General features: G+C 47.7%; 3 protein-coding genes across 8 annotated transcripts; 1 reads left to right on the top strand and 2 right to left on the bottom strand.

Annotated features, from left to right (window-relative positions):
* The first annotated feature begins 241 nt into the window (after positions 1-241).
* nek1 (NIMA-related kinase 1) lies at positions 242-19,407 on the top strand. 5 transcript variants are annotated; one of them, XM_061298110.1, is made up of 36 exons: positions 8,641-9,991; positions 10,266-10,414; positions 10,484-10,580; positions 10,677-10,774; positions 10,876-10,959; positions 11,058-11,125; positions 11,194-11,280; positions 11,493-11,547; positions 11,693-11,893; positions 11,969-12,041; positions 12,235-12,389; positions 12,483-12,539; positions 12,663-12,722; positions 12,808-12,852; positions 13,026-13,103; positions 13,222-13,373; positions 13,468-13,590; positions 13,663-13,765; positions 13,971-14,057; positions 14,338-14,421; positions 14,508-14,585; positions 14,718-14,813; positions 14,904-15,026; positions 15,091-15,144; positions 15,223-15,454; positions 15,813-15,929; positions 16,121-16,279; positions 16,522-16,707; positions 16,793-16,895; positions 17,221-17,285; positions 17,373-17,578; positions 17,750-17,895; positions 17,978-18,330; positions 18,481-18,614; positions 18,685-18,817; positions 19,159-19,407. In XM_061298110.1, exons 2-36 carry the CDS (start codon positions 10,298-10,300, stop codon positions 19,200-19,202), a joined length of 4,053 nt encoding a protein of 1,350 aa, XP_061154094.1. In that variant the 5' UTR covers positions 8,641-9,991; positions 10,266-10,297; the 3' UTR covers positions 19,203-19,407. The 5 variants fall into 5 exon arrangements, with proteins under 5 accessions (XP_061154090.1, XP_061154091.1, XP_061154089.1 ...); XM_061298106.1 differs by lacking the exon at positions 8,641-9,991 and adding an exon at positions 242-527 and having other exon boundaries at positions 17,221-17,578; XM_061298107.1 differs by having other exon boundaries at positions 8,638-9,991; positions 12,262-12,389; positions 17,221-17,578.
* On the bottom strand, positions 1,000-3,070 carry LOC133167359 (Krueppel-like factor 2). 2 transcript variants are annotated; one of them, XM_061298115.1, is made up of 3 exons: positions 2,856-3,070; positions 1,653-2,466; positions 1,000-1,552 (listed from the first exon to the last, which is right to left on the bottom strand). In XM_061298115.1, exons 1-3 carry the CDS (start codon positions 2,913-2,915, stop codon positions 1,377-1,379), a joined length of 1,050 nt encoding a protein of 349 aa, XP_061154099.1. In that variant the 5' UTR covers positions 2,916-3,070; the 3' UTR covers positions 1,000-1,376. The 2 variants fall into 2 exon arrangements, with proteins under 2 accessions (XP_061154099.1, XP_061154100.1); XM_061298116.1 differs by having other exon boundaries at positions 1,653-2,739; positions 2,856-3,012.
* A 73-nt stretch (positions 19,408-19,480) lies between the features above and the next one.
* Positions 19,481-21,585, bottom strand: gpx7 (glutathione peroxidase 7). Its single transcript, XM_061298117.1, has 3 exons — positions 21,352-21,585; positions 20,470-20,731; positions 19,481-20,276 (listed from the first exon to the last, which is right to left on the bottom strand). The coding sequence occupies exons 1-3, from the start codon at positions 21,484-21,486 to the stop codon at positions 20,113-20,115; spliced, it is 561 nt and encodes a 186-aa protein (XP_061154101.1). The 5' UTR covers positions 21,487-21,585; the 3' UTR covers positions 19,481-20,112.
* Positions 21,586-21,723: the final 138 nt, after the last annotated feature.

Below are 21,723 nucleotides of genomic sequence, written 5' to 3'. Positions count from 1 at the left end.
GTGCTGCAGAGATACTTTTACAATCTGTTTGAGGGATATTTTTGGTTCCCTTCCCAATTATATCCATGTTCTGTGACGCGTTTTTGTCTATTACATCCGTTAGGGCGGGACTACCAAACTAGGTAGTCGGTGCGGCCAAACAAGGGGGTGGGTGCGGCCAAACAAGGTAGGAGGTGCGGCCAAGCAAGGTAGCGGGTGCGGCCAAACAAGGTAGTGGCTGTGGCTTTGGCAAATCCGCCTTGGAGAGACTTGTAGCGCAAACAAGTCAAGGATGCCGAAATGGAGACATCCAAATAAATGTTACGTTGTCGGATGCACCAACCGTCCCCCAGAACCGTCCCCCAGCATCAGAACCTCAAACCAAGTGCCTGGTTGAGTTTGTTTTTTTGTCCTGCACACTTGTCTGTGCGAAGCACTTCAAGGACGAGTGTTGCAGAAATCGCTTGTCAATTTAGAGAAGGATTCGCCCAAAGTTTCATTGCCTTTCGTTTCCTTCGATCTATGGAAACGACGGACACAGTAAAGCGGTAAGCTTGAGATGACACAAAAACAGTATTTCACTTTTGCAATGAACGAATTGGATTGATACAGCAGAGCAGATGAATGACATACAGTAGTCGATATTGAGTGGCACCTTGTGGATTGATTGACCTTAAACTAAAACGTGAGCATTTGTGAGTAGTACATATGTTCAGGTGTCGATATTAGTGACGTATATGAGGCGCGTCCAAATAGTTTTGCCCCGTTGAACTGCTTCCCAACCAGTAGGTGGCGTTGTCTTCACGTCACTCGTCTCTCTCATTCTCGTCTCTCTCTTTCTCTCTCTCTCTCTATATATATACACACACACACAGACATACCCAACGTGCGCATAGAAAGTGGCTTTGGCTTTGGCTTGTATATGCTCTTGTCCAGTTGTTGAAGAGTCAGTCTGGCAGTTGTCGCTGTGAACTCGGATGTATAATGTATGCTGTAGCTGGAAGGTTCTGAGAGCCATCGTTTGTTCTCTGATTGTTTTAATGATACACAAAACATGACCTTTGACACATTCTTTGTAGATACAGCCAAGTTTGGTTCTGTCTACGAGGGGACGTCGTCTCGTTGCGTGAAAAGCAGTTTTGCAACAAAACGTTGTCATGCTCTTGCCCTCGCCTCCTTGAAGTCTTTTTTCTTACGTGTGCTGTCCACGCAGGGCTCCTTGATTCTGCACGAAAACGTCTTGCACTTGTCTTATCATCTTTGTATCCGCCGCCGCCGCCGCGCCTGTACACACGTGTTTGACGCGATGGAGGAGCATTAGCAGCTCGCTCCCTGTGCTGCTGACTTGTCACCTGTTACACTTGATGCGCTCTTAAACTCTGTGCCGCACACGCACATCACATGTGTCTTTTCATGTGCAGCGCCAGGTGGTCAGAGCGCGAGAAGGCGCGCTCACACAAACGGCACCGGAAGGGCCTGTGACCCGTGTGTTTGCGGAAGTGGCGCGTCAGCTCGTCGGAGCGAGCAAATTTCCAGCCGCATCCCTGCCATGTGCAGTGGTAAGGCTTCTCTCCTGCCAAAGACAACAGATGACTCAGTGACATCAGAACCGGGGGGGGGATCGGCGGCGGCGGCTGCTGCTACCACCACCGCTGCCGCTGCTGCTGGCTTACCCGTATGCGTCCTGAGGTGCGCCTTGAGGTGCGAGCTCTTGGTGTAGGTCTTGCCGCATCCGCCGTAGGTGCAGGTGTGGCTGGCGGTGCGCTTGCGGGGCCAGGCGCGCCGCCCTCTCCTGGCCTTGCTATCCATCAAGTCCAACGGCGACGACGGCGGCGTCATCTGCCCGTACGAGGCCGGAAAGCAGAGATGCGCTCCGGAGGAAAAGTGAAAGTGGAATTGCCGCTCGTCCAAGCTCGTCTGCGGGAAGGCGGCGATCTGGTCGGGGCTGAGGGGCGGCGTCAGGTTTCCGGCGACTCCGGGAGGCGAGCTCGCCGGACGGGGCTGCGGGTGGGAGCCGCCGCACGACGTCACGCCGGCCTCCCGCTTCACCTCACCCGAGGCCCGCGGCACGTCGCCGACCGAGGGCCCGTAAGAGTCGGGCTCCGGCTTAATCCACGGATGCGCCGCACAGGAGTCTGCGAAGCGAGCTCCAGAGCCGTGGAAAGCCGACGCGCCGACCAAGAAGCCGCCCTGGATGCTTCCCGACCGGAGGCCGTCCACGTCCGAGTCGTACCGCAGCAGCTCGGCCATCAGGCTGCTGCTGCTGCTGCTGCTGCCGTATGCTGGCGGAGGCTGAGCTGGCTGAGAGGGGGCGTCCACGTCCGGCAGGGACGCGTCGTCTTGCTGCTGGTACCCAAGAGGCCTGCCATCCAGAGTCCGCTCGCAGGCTGTCATGGAGTCTGCACTCATGCTGCTGTAGGCCAGGATAAAGTCCAAGTCCAGGAAAGTGTCCAGGTCGTCATCGTCCTTTGGAGCTCTCCTCCAGACCTGTGGAACAGCAGCGCGCACGCACGCATGTGTCAACATTGACATCCTCTTTCCAATCTGCTCCAATCCCAGACGAGTGCATAGTCAAGCGCTGGCAGATGTCAGGCAGTCAACGTCAGACGTCGAACAATGGACAGACACCTCTGGACAATTTAGCCCCTCTTCCATTCGCGTGCACAAGATCCAAGCGCTCATGCGGACAACGGAACCGACGCCGGCCATCTGATAGCTGTGCTCACTCAATTGACCTTCACAGTTTCGTGTTGAATGAATCTGACGCAAAAGACGAGAGAAGAAAAAATCCACACGCAAACTCGACACAGGACATGGAAAGAGAGCACTCGAGCACTCACTCAATTGGTGCCCCCCACTTCAACAAATGGACTTACTTCTTCCTTCTGCGTGGAAAAAGTGGAGAATGAAGGTAAAACGGTTCGAGTCAAAGCCATCTTGCTTTGTTTGTTCAATCAAAACAAATGAATCAAGACGGAGTCGGTCGGCGGTGGCGTCCGTGCAGATGTGTCGGGTGGCCGAGCCCGGCCGGGCCAGGGGAGGCGGTCTGAAAGCGAGAAGAGGAGCAGGGCCGGAATGTCGGCGAGGAGCAGGGCCGGGTTGCTTTTAAGCTGCTCCGGGGCGCAAAGCCGCCCCGCCCAGCCGCTCTGGCCCCGCCCAGCCGCTCTGGCCCCGCCCAGCCGCTCTGGCCCCGCCCAGCCGCTCTGGCCCCGCCCAGCCGCTCTGGCCCCGCCCAGGCCCTCTGGCCCCGCCTCCGCTGCTGACTTCATGTTTTTGGTGGGGCACACTGTAAAAATGGTGAGTGAATAAAAACATGAGATTCAACCTGAGAGCAGCAATCAATCAGGCAGGCAATAGATGAACGAGAGAGTTTGTAACATTGACTCAAAATCTCTCCGTCTGAGTGGCTTTCATTTTCAGGTCAAATTTGACATCAGATCTCTCTGGACCTAATGCAAGTGTGTAAGGCAGCTTTGTCTCTAGAGCGTCTAGACTAGCCTCTTTTCACAAATGTCTCCACATGCATCTATCTCTCTATGGCAGCCTGATGCTCCCCCCCCCCCCCCCATCCATCTCTATAAGGCACCTTGGTTTCTAGAGCGGCTTTCACAAATGCGGCCCCCTCGGCATGGATGGATGGATCGAAGCCTGATGCACCCCCATCTGTACGTTTCTTTTTTTCTTCTTCTTCCCCGGTTTGTCCTTGCCCTCAAGAAGGGATATCTTCAATATCTTCAGCTAATGCCGCCAATTGATGAAGGGCTGTTGCAGAAAATTTGGACTTGACCTGACTTGATCCTTGCGCTGGTGTTGAAACTGGTTGTGTTGCGTGCTGCGATGGAAAGGAATGTCAACGATGCCTTACTTTCTTGACATTTGTTCAAAGGCATTGTTCCCACTGATGTCAGTTGAAAAGCTTCAAAGACATCAGCGGGCGTGTCGCGGCGCCCATTAAGTAAAAGCGCTAATGATACCATCGGGAGGGATCCTTTGAGTGCAACGCCGTGCAACTGGAGGGAGGGAGGAATGTCTTGCGTGAGTGACTGAGTCAGAGGGCAAAGCAGGTAGGTGGCTGTGCGAACCAGACGTTGGGATGGGCTCCGATCCAACCTTGGCTCGTTACGTGACTCGTTACGTTAAGGTTAGTGCTGCCCTACGCGCATTCTACCGAATGCACATGAGCTGATGGCGCCGCAGCTCCGGCGAGTGCGCTTGTTTTCGGGGGCGAGCTGGCCAGACAGGGCCGCGGGCGCACCACATCACATCACATCGGCCGGCCGGCCGGACATCATGTCGCCAAATGAGTCCCGCGCTGTTCCGTGCGCTTGCTTCAAACACAAATACTTGCTACTGCTACGTACTCAATCCAGTACTGCCACTTGAACATGAACACGGCGGTACATGTGGTGGTGGTATAAGCGCCGCTCCTGTTCTATGCCCCGGTACTTGTACAAAAAGCGATACTTGCCTACCTTGCTACTCACAACGGGACATTTGCTGCTACTGGCAGCGGTACCGCTGAGTGTGACGGTACCGTATACAAACACTGCTACCCGGCCGGTTATGCACATCTCTTACCAAAGTGCCTGTTTTTGTACATGCGCATGCCGGTCCTGGTACTGGAGACGCACTTAGTCCATTTCCATGGTACTGGACCATGCATATTTGATTCTATTTGGTGCAAGGTATATTTGGTCTTTTGTGTGAACCGGCGCAAATTGACTTTTCCACCTTCATGTTTATCCCGTTTGTCAGCAGCGCCTGCCACGTCCATGTGCCAAATTGGGTCAAAGGAGTGGCTAATTGCTAATGGCTGACAAATGCCACGTCGGCGACAACATCAAAGCTCCGTTCGTCACGAGGAAATCTCTTACGCTTGCGTTTGGCGTTACCACAACAAGCGATGTTGCCGTGACAACCGGCAGTCAACCTTCTTATTGTGCCATTTGACCTTTTAATGTTTTTGAAATCGTCCTTACAACAACATCCAAAGGTGTGGCGTAATAATGCCTGCGTTGAATGTTTTGACTAATGTCTATTTGTTATGTCGCTATTTCATTCCTTTATGAAATCACCTCTGTTCTTTGCGTTGTTTTTTTTCGTGGACTTTTCTTGTCTGGTTTATAAACAGTTTTTAACTGTGTCTGTTTTCGAATGTGTCTGCTTTTGAATGCTAAACTGTGAGGCGGAACCATGCAGTGTACAGTATTGTATGTACTGCTAGCAGCGGTGGTACATGTATCCACCGGTTGTGGACTGATGCTGAGGAACGGATGGATGGATGGATGGATGGGTGGGTGGGTGGGTGGGTGGATGGATGGATGGAAATTGGGTGGGTGGATGGATGGATGGATGGATGGATGGATGGAAATTGGGTGGGTGGATGGATGGATGGATGGATGGATGGATGGATGGATGGATGGATGGATGGATGGATGGATGGATGGATGGATGGATGGATGGATGGGTGGATGGATGGATGGATGGATGGATGGGTGGGTCGATGGATGGATGGATGGATGGATGGAAATTGGGTGGGTGGATGGATGGATGGATGGATGGATGGATGGATGGATGGATGGATGGATGGATGGATGGGTTTGGATGGACGGACGGACGGATGGATGGAAAGTTCCATCTTCTTGTGCTACTTTTTGTTGTAGCTTCTGAAGTCCCCTTCGCTTTCATTCCAACTTGTTGAACTTTCTAACAACTTTGTTTTATTTTGCTTTGCCAGCGCGTCCTGTTCTCTGTCACGGCCAGGACTGCGACCGTGCTTGCGGCGGGACCTTTTATAGGCGGGTTATTTTTAAACGTACGCCCCCTTCCTCTGGTTCCCCTGGTTCCCCCGGTTCTTTATTAGCGAGCTTCCTCAGGAAGTGGGTCCGCTTGGAAGACGCTTCCCGCCAGCAAGCTGCGCAGGAGAGCCCCTCTCCAGTCGGAACTGACGGCTCGCGCACTTTCACACTTTGGACCTTCTCCGAGGCTTGTGCAGTTGGAGAGAAATGGAGCATTCGCTCTTTGGTCAGTCGGTAGAACCTGATTGAGTTATGTCATCACGAAATAGCCCTGATTTATTTTGATTTGATACATTTAGTGGATTTACAAAACGGATCACTGTTTAAACACAAACAGGTGGCGCATTTGCGGCGCATTGCATCACACTGACGTCATTGGCACATCCATCCATCACAGCGCACGTGCCTCTGTGATTTCTTGGAGCACCGCCGTTTCCGGAGGCCTCCAATGCAGAGGCGGCGGCGGCAGCAGCTGCGCGGGTTTCCCCCTCAGTTGCCGTGACGACTGTACTCCCCGTCACCATAATAAAGCGCTTGGCGCTGGCTCACTCGCTGGCTTCCTCCTCCTGGTTTTCCCACTTGGGAGTTTTGCCAAAGATTCTTGGAAACAATCGTCTCTTGATCATTCTCCCAACGTTGACTTTAGCCTGTCAAATGGATCCCAATGCTCATTGTAAGTTGACTTTGGTTTTCTTCCTATCTTGTGCTATCCATTTTATTGTCTTATTTGATCACTTGCATGTGTGTATTGTCAGAGGATTTGTTTCCCTGACCTGCCGTTTGCATCACTTTGAGTGTGACGCACTGGCCGAGCTCACACGCACACACAAGTGGTGAGGTGAGGTCATGCTCTCTTTCTCCCCCCCCCCCCCCCCCCCCCATGGTCTCGCTGGCTGTTTGCATGAGTTTCCCCTCAGTCACACAGTCCACATAAAAGCTTTGGCAGGCTCAATGCACGCTTAATGCTTTTCAATATGAGCACAAAGGTATCATCACTCCAATTGCAAAAATGAGAAGCTCAAGTAAGGTGTTGTGCAGACAGGACATGTCACGTAGCAAATGTTGACAGTCCGCTACATGTTGCTAAATTGTGTGCTCAACTGTAGCATCGCCAAATATGCCGTGAGCTGGTATACCTCAGAAATTGACGAGTCTTTGCTCCTAAAACTGTCCCCCCCCTCCCCATTTTTCCTGACAGCAGAATGTTTAGCGTGTGCGTCGCCGCTCGCCATCGTTCATGACTTGAATGTGAGCGTCCGTCCAGCCGACACCTTCTTTTATACGGCTCACCAAAATAAGAGCCGCCTGATTGGCCCGCCCGTGAATCATGCACCGCCAATTGGAGACTCTCACTTCCTGTTATGTGAAAGCTGTTTCCTGTCGATAGCACTCTTGACTAGTGTGTGTGCGCGTGCGGGTGTGCCACTCTATAAATATAGATGTCATATATTTCACACATTATGAGATTTTTTTTCTCTGCCATCCAAAGAGCGATGTGTAGCCTTTTTCAAACTGTGAATGGCTGCTCCGGTTTGAATGCCGTCACAGCAACTTGGACCTTCAAACCTCCATTAAGCTTTTTTGCTTTGAATGTTTGATGATGCGCAAACACACTACACCCTACTCTTCGTCCTCCTCCCTCATCTTCACGCTAGTCAACCCCTGCCTTAGCGTGACGAAGCGAACGGAGGCCACGTGTCCACGTATACGTTTGACAGGCGCGTCAAATCATCAGGTGTGTTTTCCTGGTTACCCAGAGCAACGGGCCCTCAACACACACTGGAATTTGACACGCTTGCAAGCCACCGCTGTCCCCCAAACTGTTTTGAGGCTTTTGATTTGCAATTTGCTTTTGATGCATCATGCTGCAATTTCAACAGATGACTATTTGCAGTTCTTTACCACTAATTCAATGGATTGTATTTGGAAAAAAAAACAAAACTGTTTTTGGGAGTTTTTTTTCAAAGCATTGAAATGATTCCCTAACACTTGATGACTTATGATTATTCATTTATCATCTCATATTTTCTATGGAGTGGAAAGTGCTTTTTTGTGTTTGTAAGCGCAACTTATTTATTATTACTCTTATTATTTATTGTTTGTGCCTTCTTGTTTTTTATATTGCGTCGTTTGCTTGTATGTCTATCGTGTAATATGTCTTATCACCGTGGGATAGAGAAAACGTCATTTCAATCTCTTTGTGTGTCTCGGCATGTGAAGAAGTTGACAATAAAGCAGACTTTGACTTTGGCATCCATATCATTCCACGCTAAGCAAATGCGCAGCGCAGCGGCGGATCCGTCGGGGTTCCCCCAATATCTCTGGCGGCCTTCTGATGACTTCCACATGTCTGGCAGCCACCACTGATCTCTTTTTTCTCATTAGTCTGACGTTGCTCTCTTTAGGAATGTGCACACACTTTTCTCCTTCTCGTTCTTCTTCTAACATTTCCCACTTTCTTAATGCCATGCCTACACTTTCATTTGTTGTTTTACTTTGGACATTGGAGATTCACGTGCACACACCAACTCACTTGGTCCCATTTCACACTTCATGATGTCTTGTTTGAAAAGAAGGAGTCATGTTGTTGAGCTCATGATTTTTGCTCTTGCTGCACCCTTGCATCATCTACACGCACACATGCACATGCACACACAAACACACACCATCGTACACATGGACGCACGCGTGCACATTTGCACATCTATACATCAATGCATAAACGCGCTTACATGCATATATATATATATATATATATATATATATATATATATATATATATATATATTATGTCAACAACAACAACATCCAATATTCTCAAGACTGATGTTTTTTTTACCTCCACCAGGGATCTTGTCGTTTCATTGGCAGAAATAATAATAATAATAATGATGAAAATATTGGGAAATCTGTCTTTTATTATGACGTGTGTTTGTGCATGTGTGGTCATTTTCTTCTCGAGGCTGTGCGTCGAGTTTCGCTTTAAGCCATTTAAAGGAACGCAGTACACGAGATTGGAAAATGAGAATGATGTTTTTGCACATTTTGCGAGCCGAGCCGAGCCGAGCCGAGCCGCGGTGAATGACATCCCCGCCATAGCCAATCACTGCTTCAGCATTGGGCCTCTCTTGCCAGGCTAGATCTCCAACACTCACAAATGTGTGCGTACGTAGGTGTGTGTTTTCAGCTAACACAACATCACCTGCTGGAGCTTAGCCTTTGAAGTCAGCACACGTGATGTGAAAAATAATAATCAGTCACAAGCACAATATTAGGACGACTAATAGGAATATTTCAGCTTTCCTGGGAATCCGGAATGCAGACCTGCTCCGCCAAACTGGGATTGACGAATCAGCACAAACATTCTGCTAAAAGAACTCAACTCCTGCACACCCAAAAATCATCTTTCCCCATTGAATGGGATGGGAATGCCTTTCCTCTGGTCTAGTCTTCCCAAAGGGAAGAAAAATGAATGGTTTTCAAGAATGCAAGTTGTAGAAAGTTGTCTGTAGAGCAATATTTCTATCTCTGGATGTGGGCCGCCTTGTTGAACATTCCAGTTGAAGGGCTAATGAACATTGCATCTTCCTAAGTCCTGTTTATTTGGAAGGCTTGAATAAAATGTGCAGATCAAAGAACCTGCATGATGCCTAATTGACTGTACATACATTGAGGATGTGTTGCGGTGTTTGTACAGAATACTTGGATTCTCAGTGAGATGATGATGATGATGATGATGATGATGATGATGATGATGATGATGATGATGATGATGATGATGATGGCAAAAGAAGAGCCCTAAAAGAATCAACATGCTAATAGAAGCACGACGGTATAACAAATCATAAGGCTACATTTGGATCGTTTTAAACCCCCAAAGATCCCCACAATGTTTCGGTTCCAAATATAAATAGGTCTTGAGGATATCAATAAAGTACGTTGGAAATGTGGACCTATTGTTCTGTCGTTATTCGGCGTATGGTTGCTATGGAGAGTGTCCACCAAAAAAATAGTCGCGTCGTGTAGCTTGCGTGTGTTGATTTGCCATCATGAGTGACGGACAGTTGTGCTAACCAGTAGAATATCGCCAAGCTTGACCATGGCCAATAAGAAGAAAGGAAGCTAGCTAGCAGTTCGCTTGAACGCAAGCCAAGCAATGCAGTAAGCCGAGCAACAAGAGGCGACGTCAGCTCGGAAGAAAATAGCTCATGACGGTAAGACAGATAGGACTTGCGTCAACTATAGCTTTCACACCATTTCCCAGTAACGTCTTTGTACAGTTTATACGCCGCTTGTGGTCGCATTTTCCATAATCCTGTGGCTGGTTCAACATTTCCGTTAGCTGTCTTGCTATCTATCACTCGAAATGTCATGTTGCAGGGATGCTGTGGATTGCATGAGGCAAATTCAGCCACTCTTATTGCAAGCCTTATGCTAGCAGCATTTTTGGGAGATGCTTCCAAGTGTATTGAATGAGTTGATTTGCAGAGCCAGTATGAAGTGCCACTCCTTACGTTAACATGGACAAGTATGACAAGGTGAAGAAAATTGGGGAAGGTTCATTTGGAAAGGCTGTCCTTGTCAAAGCCAAGAAGGATGGGCACCAATATGTCATCAAAGAAGTCAGCATATCTGGGGTAAGCTTTTCCAAGACCGTGTACGTTTTGCGACGGATGGACCCATAACCTATCTATTGATCTGATTAGATGTCAGATAGAGAGCGACAGGAATCTCGTAAAGAAGTTGCAGTTCTTGCAAACATGAGTCATCCAAACATTGTCCAGTATAAAGAGTCTTTTGAAGGTATGTATGCTTGAGTACTGGAGACCGAGAAAAGAATTGTGCAGGATTGCAACGATGTTATTTTAAACCATTTTGTATTTCCTCGTACCGTGACAGAAGGGGGCTGTCTGTATATTGTTATGGACTACTGTGAGGGTGGCGATCTCTTTAAGAAGATTAATTCTCAGAGAGGAGTGCTTTTCCCAGAGGAGCAAGTAAGTTCCAAAATGGGAATATTAGTGAAGGACAGATGAATTGTTCTTCCCTATGAAATTGTGCAAAACATGCTTGAGCCTGTGAATGTCTTCCCCTCTAGATTCTCGATTGGTTTGTGCAGATATGCTTAGCCCTGAAACACATCCATGATCGAAAGATCCTTCACAGGGACATCAAATCACAGGTGCCACGGAACCACAGAAATGCACTTTTCTCGCACCTTTTGTGTTCGGCGTCAACGCGACAAAATATTCCAATTGTGTTTATGCTGTCTTTCCACAGAACATATTTTTGACAAAAGATGGCACTGTGCAACTCGGCGACTTTGGGATTGCAAGGGTGCTCAATAGGTATAAAAGCTACCAAGAACAATGAAACCATCACAAAGCGTATCACATTTGGGGTTTGTTTTTTCCAGCACGGTAGAACTTGCGAGAACGTGTATCGGAACGCCTTATTACCTTTCACCGGAGATCTGTGAAAATAAACCGTACAACAACAAAAGGTAATGGATGCCCCGTCCGTCACCGCATGTTTCGGTTCACCTTTGCTAAGTAAGCAAAGCAGAATGCCCAATTGAGTCCACGTGAAGCACTTTGCTCTGCCAATTGCATCTTGCTGGCTGAGTCAGCCCTGTACAATTCACTTTGAATCATGTTTTGTGAAATCGGTATTGTCCTTATCCCCTCTCTCTCTCTGTTTTGTCTCCCTCTAAAGTGATATTTGGGCCCTGGGCTGTGTCCTATATGAGATGTGCACACTTAAACATGCTGTAAGTATTCTGGCAGACAGAGTTAACATAGGCGTTTGCACAGGAATAGGACAAAAGTAACACAAAGCAATGTTTGCTTTGTCCAATTGGACTTGTTTCTTTTGTCAAGCAATCCTAAGCATGCTTTGAATATGTATCTGCTCAGTTTGAGGCTGGAAATATGAAGAACCTGGTCCTGAAGATCATCCGTGGCTCATACCATCCTGTGTCTGTTCATTACTCCCAAGAACTGCGCACTCTTTTGGCCCAGCTTTTTCAACACAACCCTCGAGAAAGACCTTCAGTCGGCGGCATACTGGACAAAGCTTTCCTCTCTTGCAGAATCCAAAAGTTCCTCACCCCAAAGGTGTGGCAAAATTCTAAGCTTGACCGTTGTCAGATCCAAAAGCTTTCTTCTTCTTCTTGGCCTCCCTTCATTTAGGTTATTGCTCAGGAATTCCGCCACGCTTTCGTTCGCAAGCAGCCTAAAGTAGGCGTCCATCAGGGCTCGGCAGGTAAGCCAAGCGTTTGGGCAAATGAAAAGCTTGCTTGATAAATCGAGCATCCGTTTGTTTTTGGATCCAGCCTTGTATTTGCCAAAATCATCCATCCATCCATTTTGTGATGCGAGGGCACCAAACAAATCCCCCTGGTGCTCCATGCTGCAAGTGATTGATTGTTTCATTTTTTGATTGGACTTGTCACTAGCCAAGCATCCTGCCCATGCTTCCATAGCAACAGCAGCAACCTCTGCGGGCAAAATTACCAAACCAGCATGCAAATATGGAGTGCCTTTAACTGCCAAGAAGGTGTCGGGAACAATCAAAGCCAAAGACAGGAGGACGGCTATTAAACATAAAGCGGTTAGTAGACTACATGCTACTACTTGCTGAGCCCATTCTTAGGTTTGGACCTTGGGGTATGAATGTTGTCGCCTGTTTCTCTGCTCTGCTCAGGCACCGGCCTCCGTCCACCGAAGAGTAAGTCAAGGGGAAGAAGAGAGACGCAAACAGGTCCGCACGCACGCACTCGCATTTTGCTTCATTTCCAAACGTTTCCTTTTGCGGTACCTACTGGCAGGCACAGGTTCATGTGTTTTTCTGACCAAATGAGTTTTGCCCCATACTTTATGGCAGGAGTTGATCCGAAAGAGAAGGATGGAGTTGATTGATAAAGAAAAGAAACAGCAAGAGCAGGTACACACAAAGACACTTTGAGAGGGAGGGAGAGAGACTTTGACTACGTATTGCTGTCAAATGCACATTTCTGTGTCCCACTCAGATGTTGTTGAAAGCCGAGCAGATGAAGCGCTACGAAAGAGAAAAGGTGGGCACGCATACCCGGCCGGGCTGTGTGGAACGATAGACCGAGCCTGTGCACGTGTGACTTTGGCTTTCATTTGTTTTCCGACACGCAACTTGGGAATTGTTATCCGATTGACGCAAGGAAACTTGAAAATGACGTATTGACACGCCCCTCTGTATACTCAACTATTTCAGATGAGTCGCATTAACTATGCCAGGGAGCGAGGCTGGAAAAATGACATGATGTCAAGTATTGGAAGCCCAGAGAGGAAGGTATTTGTTATTCATGACGTATACGTCCCACTCTTTTAGATTCAGTCTATATTTTTTCCATTTGATGATACACAGATATGGGAACAGTAAGTAACCTTGTCCTTGAATCCAAACCAAGTGTTATTTAGGTGGTGGAAAAAAGGCTGGTGCAGGTGCAAGCGCTACTCTGAGTAGAAATCCTTATGAAAAGTACCACGCCGCCCTCGATCAAATGGCTCAACGACATTCGATCGGCGGGGAGGGATCGGCCGGACCGGGCTCCCCCGTTCGGTAATTTGCCAGGCTTCGTAGCGGCGGTGGCGGCAGCCTCCTCCTCCTCCTCCGTGTCAAATCCGTATTGACGGTGATGCGTTTTGTTTGCAAGGGGTGTCCCGGCCGCTGCCGGCCCCGTGCTTCCCGATGGCCGCGGCCCGTTCGTCAACCCCGACGCAGTCAAAAAAGAACTACAGAGACTGCAGGACGTTTCCAAACAAGCCCATATGAGCAGGTACCGTACGCAGCCTAAGTCAAGCAGTCGCACGGCTATTTGATTTTCGTGCTTACCGTATCGTCTCCTTAGGCTGAGGACTCCTATTGCTGTCGAGCGAGCGTATCAGGTTGAGGAGTTTTTACAGCGTAAAAGAGAAGCCGTGCTCAACAAAGTCCGGGCCGAAGGGCAATTGGTGAGCCTGTTTGAATGACCTACCGGCATATGAAAGAATTAGGGCTGGAACGCTTCACGATAAATCCCCCCCAGAAAAACAACACTTGCCTAGATTTGTACCTGTTGAAAACCTCCAGACAAAATATCATTGATTGAACGTTTATTGGTCCCCGTTTTATATTTTAACATTTGATATATTTTACAATAACATGAATGGTAAACAGGGTACTGGTCAATACGGGGCGCTAATCTGTGGAGCCCAAGTTGGTTCGGCTCGTTTAACGAGGCCCAGAGTCAACAAAGAGGAGGAGGTAGGAGCGTGATCCTCAATGCTCACTCTCCCATCTAGCATGGCTTGTCTTTCTCATCGGACATCTTCACCTTCATACCTGCCACTCGCCGATATTGCAACCGACATGCTTGCACGGCAAAAAATGCGCTCATGCTTTTTTTTTTGTGTAATTTACTTTTGGCACAAAAATACATTTTTTTGGTATGAACGTACACCCTTATTCTATATTTGCTGTCTGTCTCTTAAGCTTATTTCAAATACTTTTTCTTTATACCCATTGTAATTGACGTCTTTGCCAGGAATACTTAACGAGGCTCAGGCAGATCCGCTTGCAGAATTTCAATGAGCGCCAGCAGATCAAAGCTCGACTTAGAGGAGAAAAGGTAGGTTGATTATTTCATGGAGACATTATTTTCCAGACCTTTGAAGATTTACTTGTTGAGCGTCGTTTGTGCTTTGTGTGTTGCAGTACGATAGCGACGGTTCAGACAGTCAGGAGTCGACCGAAGAGGCGGAACTCAGGCGCAAAAAGATAGTGGCTTTTAAAGTGAGTTTGCTTTTACATTTCAAAAAACCAAAGAACTAATCATGGGTTGAATGTAAACCACATTAAAATAGCTCGCCCAATCCTAGAATTATTTGTCCAAAAAATGAACACGTGCTTTGATGTCCATTCCAGGCCCAAGCTAATGCCCGTGCCGCTGTATTGAAAGAGCAGTTAGAAAGGAAGCGACGAGAGGCTAATGAAAGGGAAAAGAAGGCCTGGGATGACCATGTAAGTTCTCTATTTCCTTCTCAAAGACACACACACACACACACACAGACTGTGTGTCAAGTCTAATGGACTGACTATCAATTGTGCTAGTTTGCAGCTCAGGAAGACTTCACATCGATGACCTCGCAAGCCACCACTGTCAAAAGTTCGGTCCTGCCAGAATCTCAAGCTCCCGTTATACCCATGACTGTCGCCCTGAAGAATGTCGGAGCGGTTAGTGCAGTCCTCGCGCAACGCTGCCAACGACTGCTTTTGTTTAAATTTGCACATTTTGCAGATGACTCTGTTAAAAGAGAACCTGCCTGGCACAGATGCTGTCATGGGCGTTCAGGTGTGATGAACACACACACACACACAATGTTTGTATTTTGAGAAGGTAACATTGTATATTTGTTGTCCCCTGTGTTAGAGTGAGAAGAAGCAGATCTTGAATAGACTGAATGAGAATTTCAAAGCTCAGAGCCCTGCGGATGAAGTGCTGGAGTCACCAGCGGCTACAGCCACAGAGCAAACTTCGCCTTTCCAGCAGAAAGTGCCTGACGTAGAAAATCATCATTCCGTTGAAGAACAAAAGAAGCGGGATCCGCCGCAAGCACCTGTACTTCAACCAACCTCGGAGGATTTGTGTGCAGCTGCATCCTGTGAGTGGAGCTTCAAATAGCTTGCTGATTCTTACCTCATTTTACAATACACAGCATTGAACGACTAAGAAGTTAAGGTTCAATTCATGTACAAAAATTTAAATGTTGACCTTTTTTTGTTGTTTATTGCACCCTTCAAACTGATGAATGACCCAGGAAGTTGGGTCAATACGTTGGGTTGTTTTGTAGGTCCAATAGAAATTCCTGGGGCCAGCCTTTTTTTTTCTTCTTCTTCTCTCTTACCCCCCCCCCCCCTTCTTCTCAGTTGTACTGCCCTTTTGCGGGGCAGCAACAAGTGATACACTACTTGTGTTTTAATGCGAGTTTCAAGAAATCATTTCTTCCCTTGCTGCTTCAGTGTCTCCAGCCGCTGGTCCACCTTCTGGCGGAGACCGGAAGAAATGGGATGAGGGACTTCCATTAGTTCTCTCTGTAGCCCAACAAACCCTAGAGGAGACATGCATCCCAACAATAGGTGGGTTACCATCAAGGGGATCGACTCTGAATTGTACTTTTAGCAATAGCGCGCATCGTGTCGTTCATCGTCGTAGCGCAAGTCACATGATTCTTGACAGATTCTTGTCACTTTACGTTCAAGCAAATGTCATTTGATCACCTTTCAGTCTTGATATTGTTTTCATCAAATGCGCTTGTGTCCATTGTCAGAACAAACGGTGGGTGAGGTGATACAGATGGCTGAAGGTCAAAGGAAACTTTGGCAAATGAGTCCAGACTGTCAGATACTCAAAGTACTTCATGAAGCAGAGGTTCAGCCGCTCACTCAGTCCTTGGAGACGCTCGGCGTAGAGGCCTTCCCGACCCCCGGTTAGTATTGGCGTCCCCCTCGCACGTGGGTAGGTCAAGTCCTATGGCGTCAGCATAATACAAAACAAATGTGCTTTCTTGTTGCTTGCTGGATTTTTTTTTTCTTCTAAGTCTAGTTTTGTAAAAGTTCCATCTTGGAAATGCACATCTACTGTTTAGGCCCTAAACAATGCTTTTGTGACTGCCTGTATAGAATGTATGAGCTGCAAATTGACATCCTCAAGTCACCAATTTCATCTCAGATAAGCCAAAGCAGATTGACGCAGAGCTTGCAATGGCAAGGCCCCAAGAGGACGTGAGCTCCAAGGACAGGACGCCTCCCGTGGTTGAGGCCGAGGTACAGACTGAACGTATTGCCTCCTATCCAGAAAATGTTAGTGACATGGAAGGACACGTACAGGGTGCGTCAAGCACTGCTGAGATCCAGGGTGAGTATTTCATTTTATCATAGCGTTTTTTTTTTTTATTCAAAGTGGATTGATGGTACAAATAATACCATTCATATCTTGTTAGATCAAGATGTGGAATTGATGGTTTTGGAGGAGGTTCCTAAAGCATCCCACATTTCAGTGGGTCTGCTGCATCACGCGTGGGAGAAGCAAGACCAACAGCCACTGTAACTAGGCACTTTTCTCAACTTTTCTTTTTTCTTTTTAATATAAATTGTGTTTAGCAGTTCCACTCTCGGGATGGTTGCCGGTAGCGGATGTTCAGACTCAGGTGGCGTAACGGGATTTTGGTCAATTTGATGGCGCGAGCCGACAGATTGCGTGCTCGTTTTATAAATGTGATGGCGCAAATCCAAGGCTCCCAATCATTTCATTGAATACATCGTTATCTCAAGTCTATTTATGTTGGTTGTTTGAAGTGCTGGGGTTTTTTTTCTACCCCGTTCAACCCCCCCCCCCCCCCACCCCCCCCCCCCACCCCCCCCCACCCAGGTTAGCGAAGGACGATCTAAAGCAAGGAGCGGCAGCAGGGAAGGAGGCTGAGGGAGAACTTGATGGTCATCAAAGGCTTTTGATGACATTTTACCTCCAGTATATCATTTGCTCACTACTAATGGGAATCCACCCGTGGTCATTGTTTACAGGTTTCTCAGAGCCCCTGTTTGTGAAAGCGTGCTCTCCAGCTCACAGACGCACGTCCGCTCTGGCCCTCCTCTCGGCTCAGGCTTCAGCGGACCAATCCTCTTCCCTGGTATCTCGCTCGCGCTCCGTCTCACCTCTGCACTCCAAGCAGCAGCGCGCTCTCCTGATTGGACTCTCGACAGGCCTGTTTGACGCCAACAACCCCAAGGTATGGCTGTGTCTTTGAAAATGCCAATTTCAAATACGTACTGCCGTTCTTTTGTGACTCTACACAGAATATCCTTTTGTGGCGTTTCAATTCCATTGCGCAATTGATGGAATTGGGATGACTTGTAAGTGAGCTCTAAACTCGGCAGTATTCGTTGATTCATACTGGCAGATGCTGCGGACGTGCTCACTGCCAGATCTCAGTCGAGTCTTCAGCTCTGCGCGAGACTCTGGCGTTGCGATGGAAGACTGCGTCGCACCAAACGCCAATGACGAGGATCAGGACCAAGCCAAAGACGACGAGCAGTCGGAGACAGAGTAAGAAAAGCGCACTCGAGCGTTTGCCGCCGTGTCGTTCCGCGTCCGTCGACGTAAAGCCGCGCACGTGCCTGCTTTTTAGTGCATACGAGGACGAAGACCTGCAGGACATCAGGGCGTCCATGGAGCGACTGCTGCAAGAAGAAAGTGACCTCATGCGGAAACTGCCACATGATGGAAGAGGAGACTTTAATGGAAATGCTACAGTTCGCCGAGACCAAGACCTTTTCAACAGGATCATTGTACAACTTGAGCAGGGAAACGATAAGATGGCTGTTGGTGAAGATGATGATGATGATGTGGAGGAAGAAGAAGAAGATGATGATGATGAAGAATGCTCAAACGGAAGTGCCATGGACGCAGGAGAGCTGCTCAGCAATGGTGCGGGAGAAGAGAACCACACTGGCAAGCAACAACTTGATGAATGGCAGTCGGGTAAGTGGGCATTTTGCAACGATTCTGCACAATGACAAAAAGCGAAATAACAACAAAACGAAAAAATAACAAAAAATACTGTCACTACGTATTGAAAGCTACCGTAGAGCTTGATCTGAAACGTGCCTTTCAAATGATTCTTTTTGGTAGACAACAGTGAGGAGGAGCCGGAGGGACAGAGTGAGCTTTACGACAGCATCTACAGTCGCTTGGAGGAGCATCGCTTCAACTTGGAGCAGCAGATGGGCTTTGAGAAGTTCATTGAGACCTATAATCACATCAAAGTGCGCAATGCTTCTTAACGTCACGCATAAGTCGTCAAACACCCGAGTGTACCGTACCATCTTGTTTCAGGCAATACGTGATGATGAAGATGATAATATCGATCTGGGCTCCAGTTTGGCCTTTCGCATTTTGGGGAATGAGCACCAGCATCTGTATCCAAACATCCTTCATCTCGTGATGGCAGATGGCGCCTACCAAGAAGGTCAGTGACTTTTTCCCCAACACACACTTCACATATTTTATGCGGGGGGGACCCAAGATAAAGACTGCTCCATATCACAAGTAGAAATTGCACTTTTTGTCCTGTATTTTTTTTTTCTTTCTCGTATTAACATTGTTCCCAAATGCCATCAAATAACAAAGACAAGTCTTGCCTGGAAACATTGAAATGTGCCCTCACCTGCATTGGCGCAAGGACGCTCATTGGCTCGCAATGCAACAATGACCTGCGCAGCACACATAACTGCGCGTGCTAATCGATAGCCTCGTCACATTGGCGTTCTTGAGGTGTCTTTACGTGCTTTTCTGTCTCGTCTCTTTTAGGCAATGATAAGCGTTCAGAGAAGTGGAGCCAGTGGCAATCCTGACCATTTGCTTTCTTCCTACAAAGTGTCATGATGTTCTATATAGTGTACAATAAAGCTAGAATGTTGCTTTGACTCTCTTTAGCTGAAAATATCTTGGTTTTACTTTGACATGTTCTTGCTAAGCAATGAGCCCCCCCCCCCCTTGCTCTTTGAATGAATGGAATGTGGATTTCAATGATTTGTAAATAAAAGCTGTAACATTTCACCATGCGCTGTCAAACATCTATGTCATCTCGGGTGCTCCTTACCATCCATGCTCAGGATCAGTGTACCAGGAATGAGTTGGAAGCCAATTTTTGTTTTATTTTTTTTCACCTTTTGAACTTGTCACACACAAACTGTTGTCTTTATTCCTCAGGTATGCAAACTAGGCTGCCGTATGGTGCCAAGGTAGTAAAGGTACTGTAGCAAGATTGCTGTGTGGAATGTGTTGAGGGAAGACTGAATTTTTCAGCTTATAGAAGTAAGGACATGAAATAGAATCATGTGGAAATTTGTCAAGTACAAAATAAACTTTTTGGCAATATGATAAATGCTTCTTTTGTTATTATGCTTGTTGGTGAATAATTGTTAAATCACAACTCAAACTGGGACAGTCACTTTAGAGTTAACAAAGTGAAGCCACTGTCCGATTGAGTTTTTGACTTGCTACTAATTGGACAAAAGACTCAGCTAGGTCTGTCTGTTCAACAACAACAACAGCAAAAAAGTCGTCACGAATGCCACTATATTAAAAAAATGGAAGCCTTACGCAACACTCATCAGAGGAACCCATTTTCTGAGGTTTAAGCAGTGCATTCATTTACCCCGTTGATCATTTGTTTCCTGAAGGAAGTCGTTGGAATCTACTCAAGCAGATGAGTGGAGTGCACACACCGACAGACAGCTTGATAGATGGTGTAGTAGGAAATTACAACTCTTCTTTCTTTTTTAGGATGATCTGCCGCACCATGTCAGCTATTTTTGGACGTAATTCTTCAATCGAAACCTGCGGTCCCCACGCATCTACCACTTTTCCATCCACATCGATAAGGTATTTCCAGAAATTCCAGTCGGGCTCCTTCCCAGAAGACTCTGTTGGAAACAAAATGACAATCTTCAAATGGTCTTTTGGTTCATTCCAGTCGCAAACGTGCCTTTTCAGGCCACTTGCCAAGGGTCAAATTGTTGCTCCGACAAAAAGTCCAGAACATTTGATTTGCCATTTTGCTATGGCTTTTGACATACTTTGGCGCGGCGCCCGTTTCTCCAGTTATTTGGAACTCACCAACAAGGTACTTGTAGACGTTGTTCGCTCCTGTTCCTACCACAGCAATTTTACTAAAGAGGGGAAATGAGGCTCCGTAGACTCGGCGCACAAAGCTGTCAATCTCCTTGTCACTGCCAGGTTCCTGCTGGCCAAATTGGTTGCAGGGAAATGCCAGGACATTGAAGTGATACGGCCCCAAGTCCCGTTGCAGTTTCTGAAGGCCTTTGTAGTGTTCCTCGGTGTAACCGCATTCGCTGGCCACGTTCACGACCAGGGATACCTGAAGGAAGAAAAGAAGAATCCCAGAAGAAGCACAGATCCAATCAATAGTAGCTTTTAGAGCCCTTGCGTGTCATTAGACAGGCAATCCCTTGCGTGTCATTAGACAGGCAATCTGGTCAAGTCATATTCTTGGCTGACCATTTGATTTGGACGGGTCAAGACATGCCTGTTTTCAAAATTCTTGAATCCAATTAGAACCAAGCAAAATATGAATCCCGCCTTGCCTTGCCTTGCCTTGCCTTGCCTTGCCATGGGCTGGGCTGGGCTGGGCTGGACCGGACCGGACCAGATGATGCTCAAAGTCATTCATAGAACTGCTGAATACATCAGTTTCGATCCAAAAAGTCCAGTAAGATTATTGTTGGTACATTGGATCATTTATGGTGTGCTCGTCGTGGGCGTGACCTTTGAAGAAAGTTCCGAAAGTTTGCAGGCCAAATTGCCACGTAAGCCAACGGAGCTCCCTTTTATAGCAGCATCCATCAGGTCCGCGATTAGGCACGCGAGGCATCTTCATCAAATATCAACCAAAGTTCCGTATGCATGCGCCAAGTTTCACGCAGAGGGAGACTTTTACACAAGCCCGGAGTACGGCAGCGGTAAAATGTCAAGACTTACCGAGCCCCGGTATTTTTCAAGGGACACCAATTTCCCTCTACTGTTCACCACTTTGAAAGTATACAAATCGTTTTGTTTGCTCGCTGCCAGGCCGAATAAAACTAGCAGCACGGGGAGAGTTGCGGCGGAAAGCATCTTTCTTGTTGAAGCACCAACGGCTGGCGCTGGCTGTGTTTCACTTGAGCGGCGGCGGCGGAGGCGGCGGCGGCGGAGGCGGAGGCGGCGGCGCTCCGCGGCGGCGGCGGCGGCGGCGCTCGTCAGTCGCCGCTCTGTTCGCTCCATTCACAGAGCACTTGTGTTGCGCAGAGACATACGTATGCACATCCGCCATATTGAATGTGTCAATTCTGCCTTGTAAACCAATGCAAGTCG

This window comes from Syngnathus typhle, linkage group LG14 (assembly GCF_033458585.1).
Source record: "Syngnathus typhle isolate RoL2023-S1 ecotype Sweden linkage group LG14, RoL_Styp_1.0, whole genome shotgun sequence".
Classification (NCBI taxonomy): Eukaryota; Metazoa; Chordata; class Actinopteri; order Syngnathiformes; family Syngnathidae; genus Syngnathus; species Syngnathus typhle.
This window is presented reverse-complemented; position numbering and strand designations above follow the sequence as displayed.

Bases quoted from the DNA above. Each gene is read 5' to 3' on its own strand.
- LOC133167359 (XM_061298115.1), bottom strand. From the start codon at position 2,915: ATGGCTTTGACTCGAACCGTTTTACCTTCATTCTCCACTTTTTCCACG. The intron at 2,467-2,855 runs GTAAGTCCATTT...GCTGTTCCACAG, and splicing joins TTTCCACGCAGAAGGAAGAA to GTCTGGAGGAGAGCTCCAAA. The intron at 1,553-1,652 runs GTAAGCCAGCAG...TGTCTTTGGCAG, and splicing joins GCACCTCAGGACGCATACGG to GAGAGAAGCCTTACCACTGC.
- nek1 (XM_061298106.1), top strand. From the start codon at position 10,298: ATGGACAAGTATGACAAGGTGAAGAAAATTGGGGAAGGTTCATTTGGA. The intron at 10,775-10,875 runs GTAAGTTCCAAA...CTTCCCCTCTAG, and splicing joins TGCTTTTCCCAGAGGAGCAA to ATTCTCGATTGGTTTGTGCA. The intron at 13,591-13,662 runs GTACCGTACGCA...TCGTCTCCTTAG, and splicing joins AAACAAGCCCATATGAGCAG to GCTGAGGACTCCTATTGCTG.
- gpx7 (XM_061298117.1), bottom strand. From the start codon at position 21,486: ATGCTTTCCGCCGCAACTCTCCCCGTGCTGCTAGTTTTATTCGGCCTG. The intron at 20,732-21,351 runs GTAAGTCTTGAC...TTCTTCCTTCAG, and splicing joins TTGAAAAATACCGGGGCTCG to GTATCCCTGGTCGTGAACGT. The intron at 20,277-20,469 runs GTGAGTTCCAAA...TGTTTCCAACAG, and splicing joins CGTCTACAAGTACCTTGTTG to AGTCTTCTGGGAAGGAGCCC.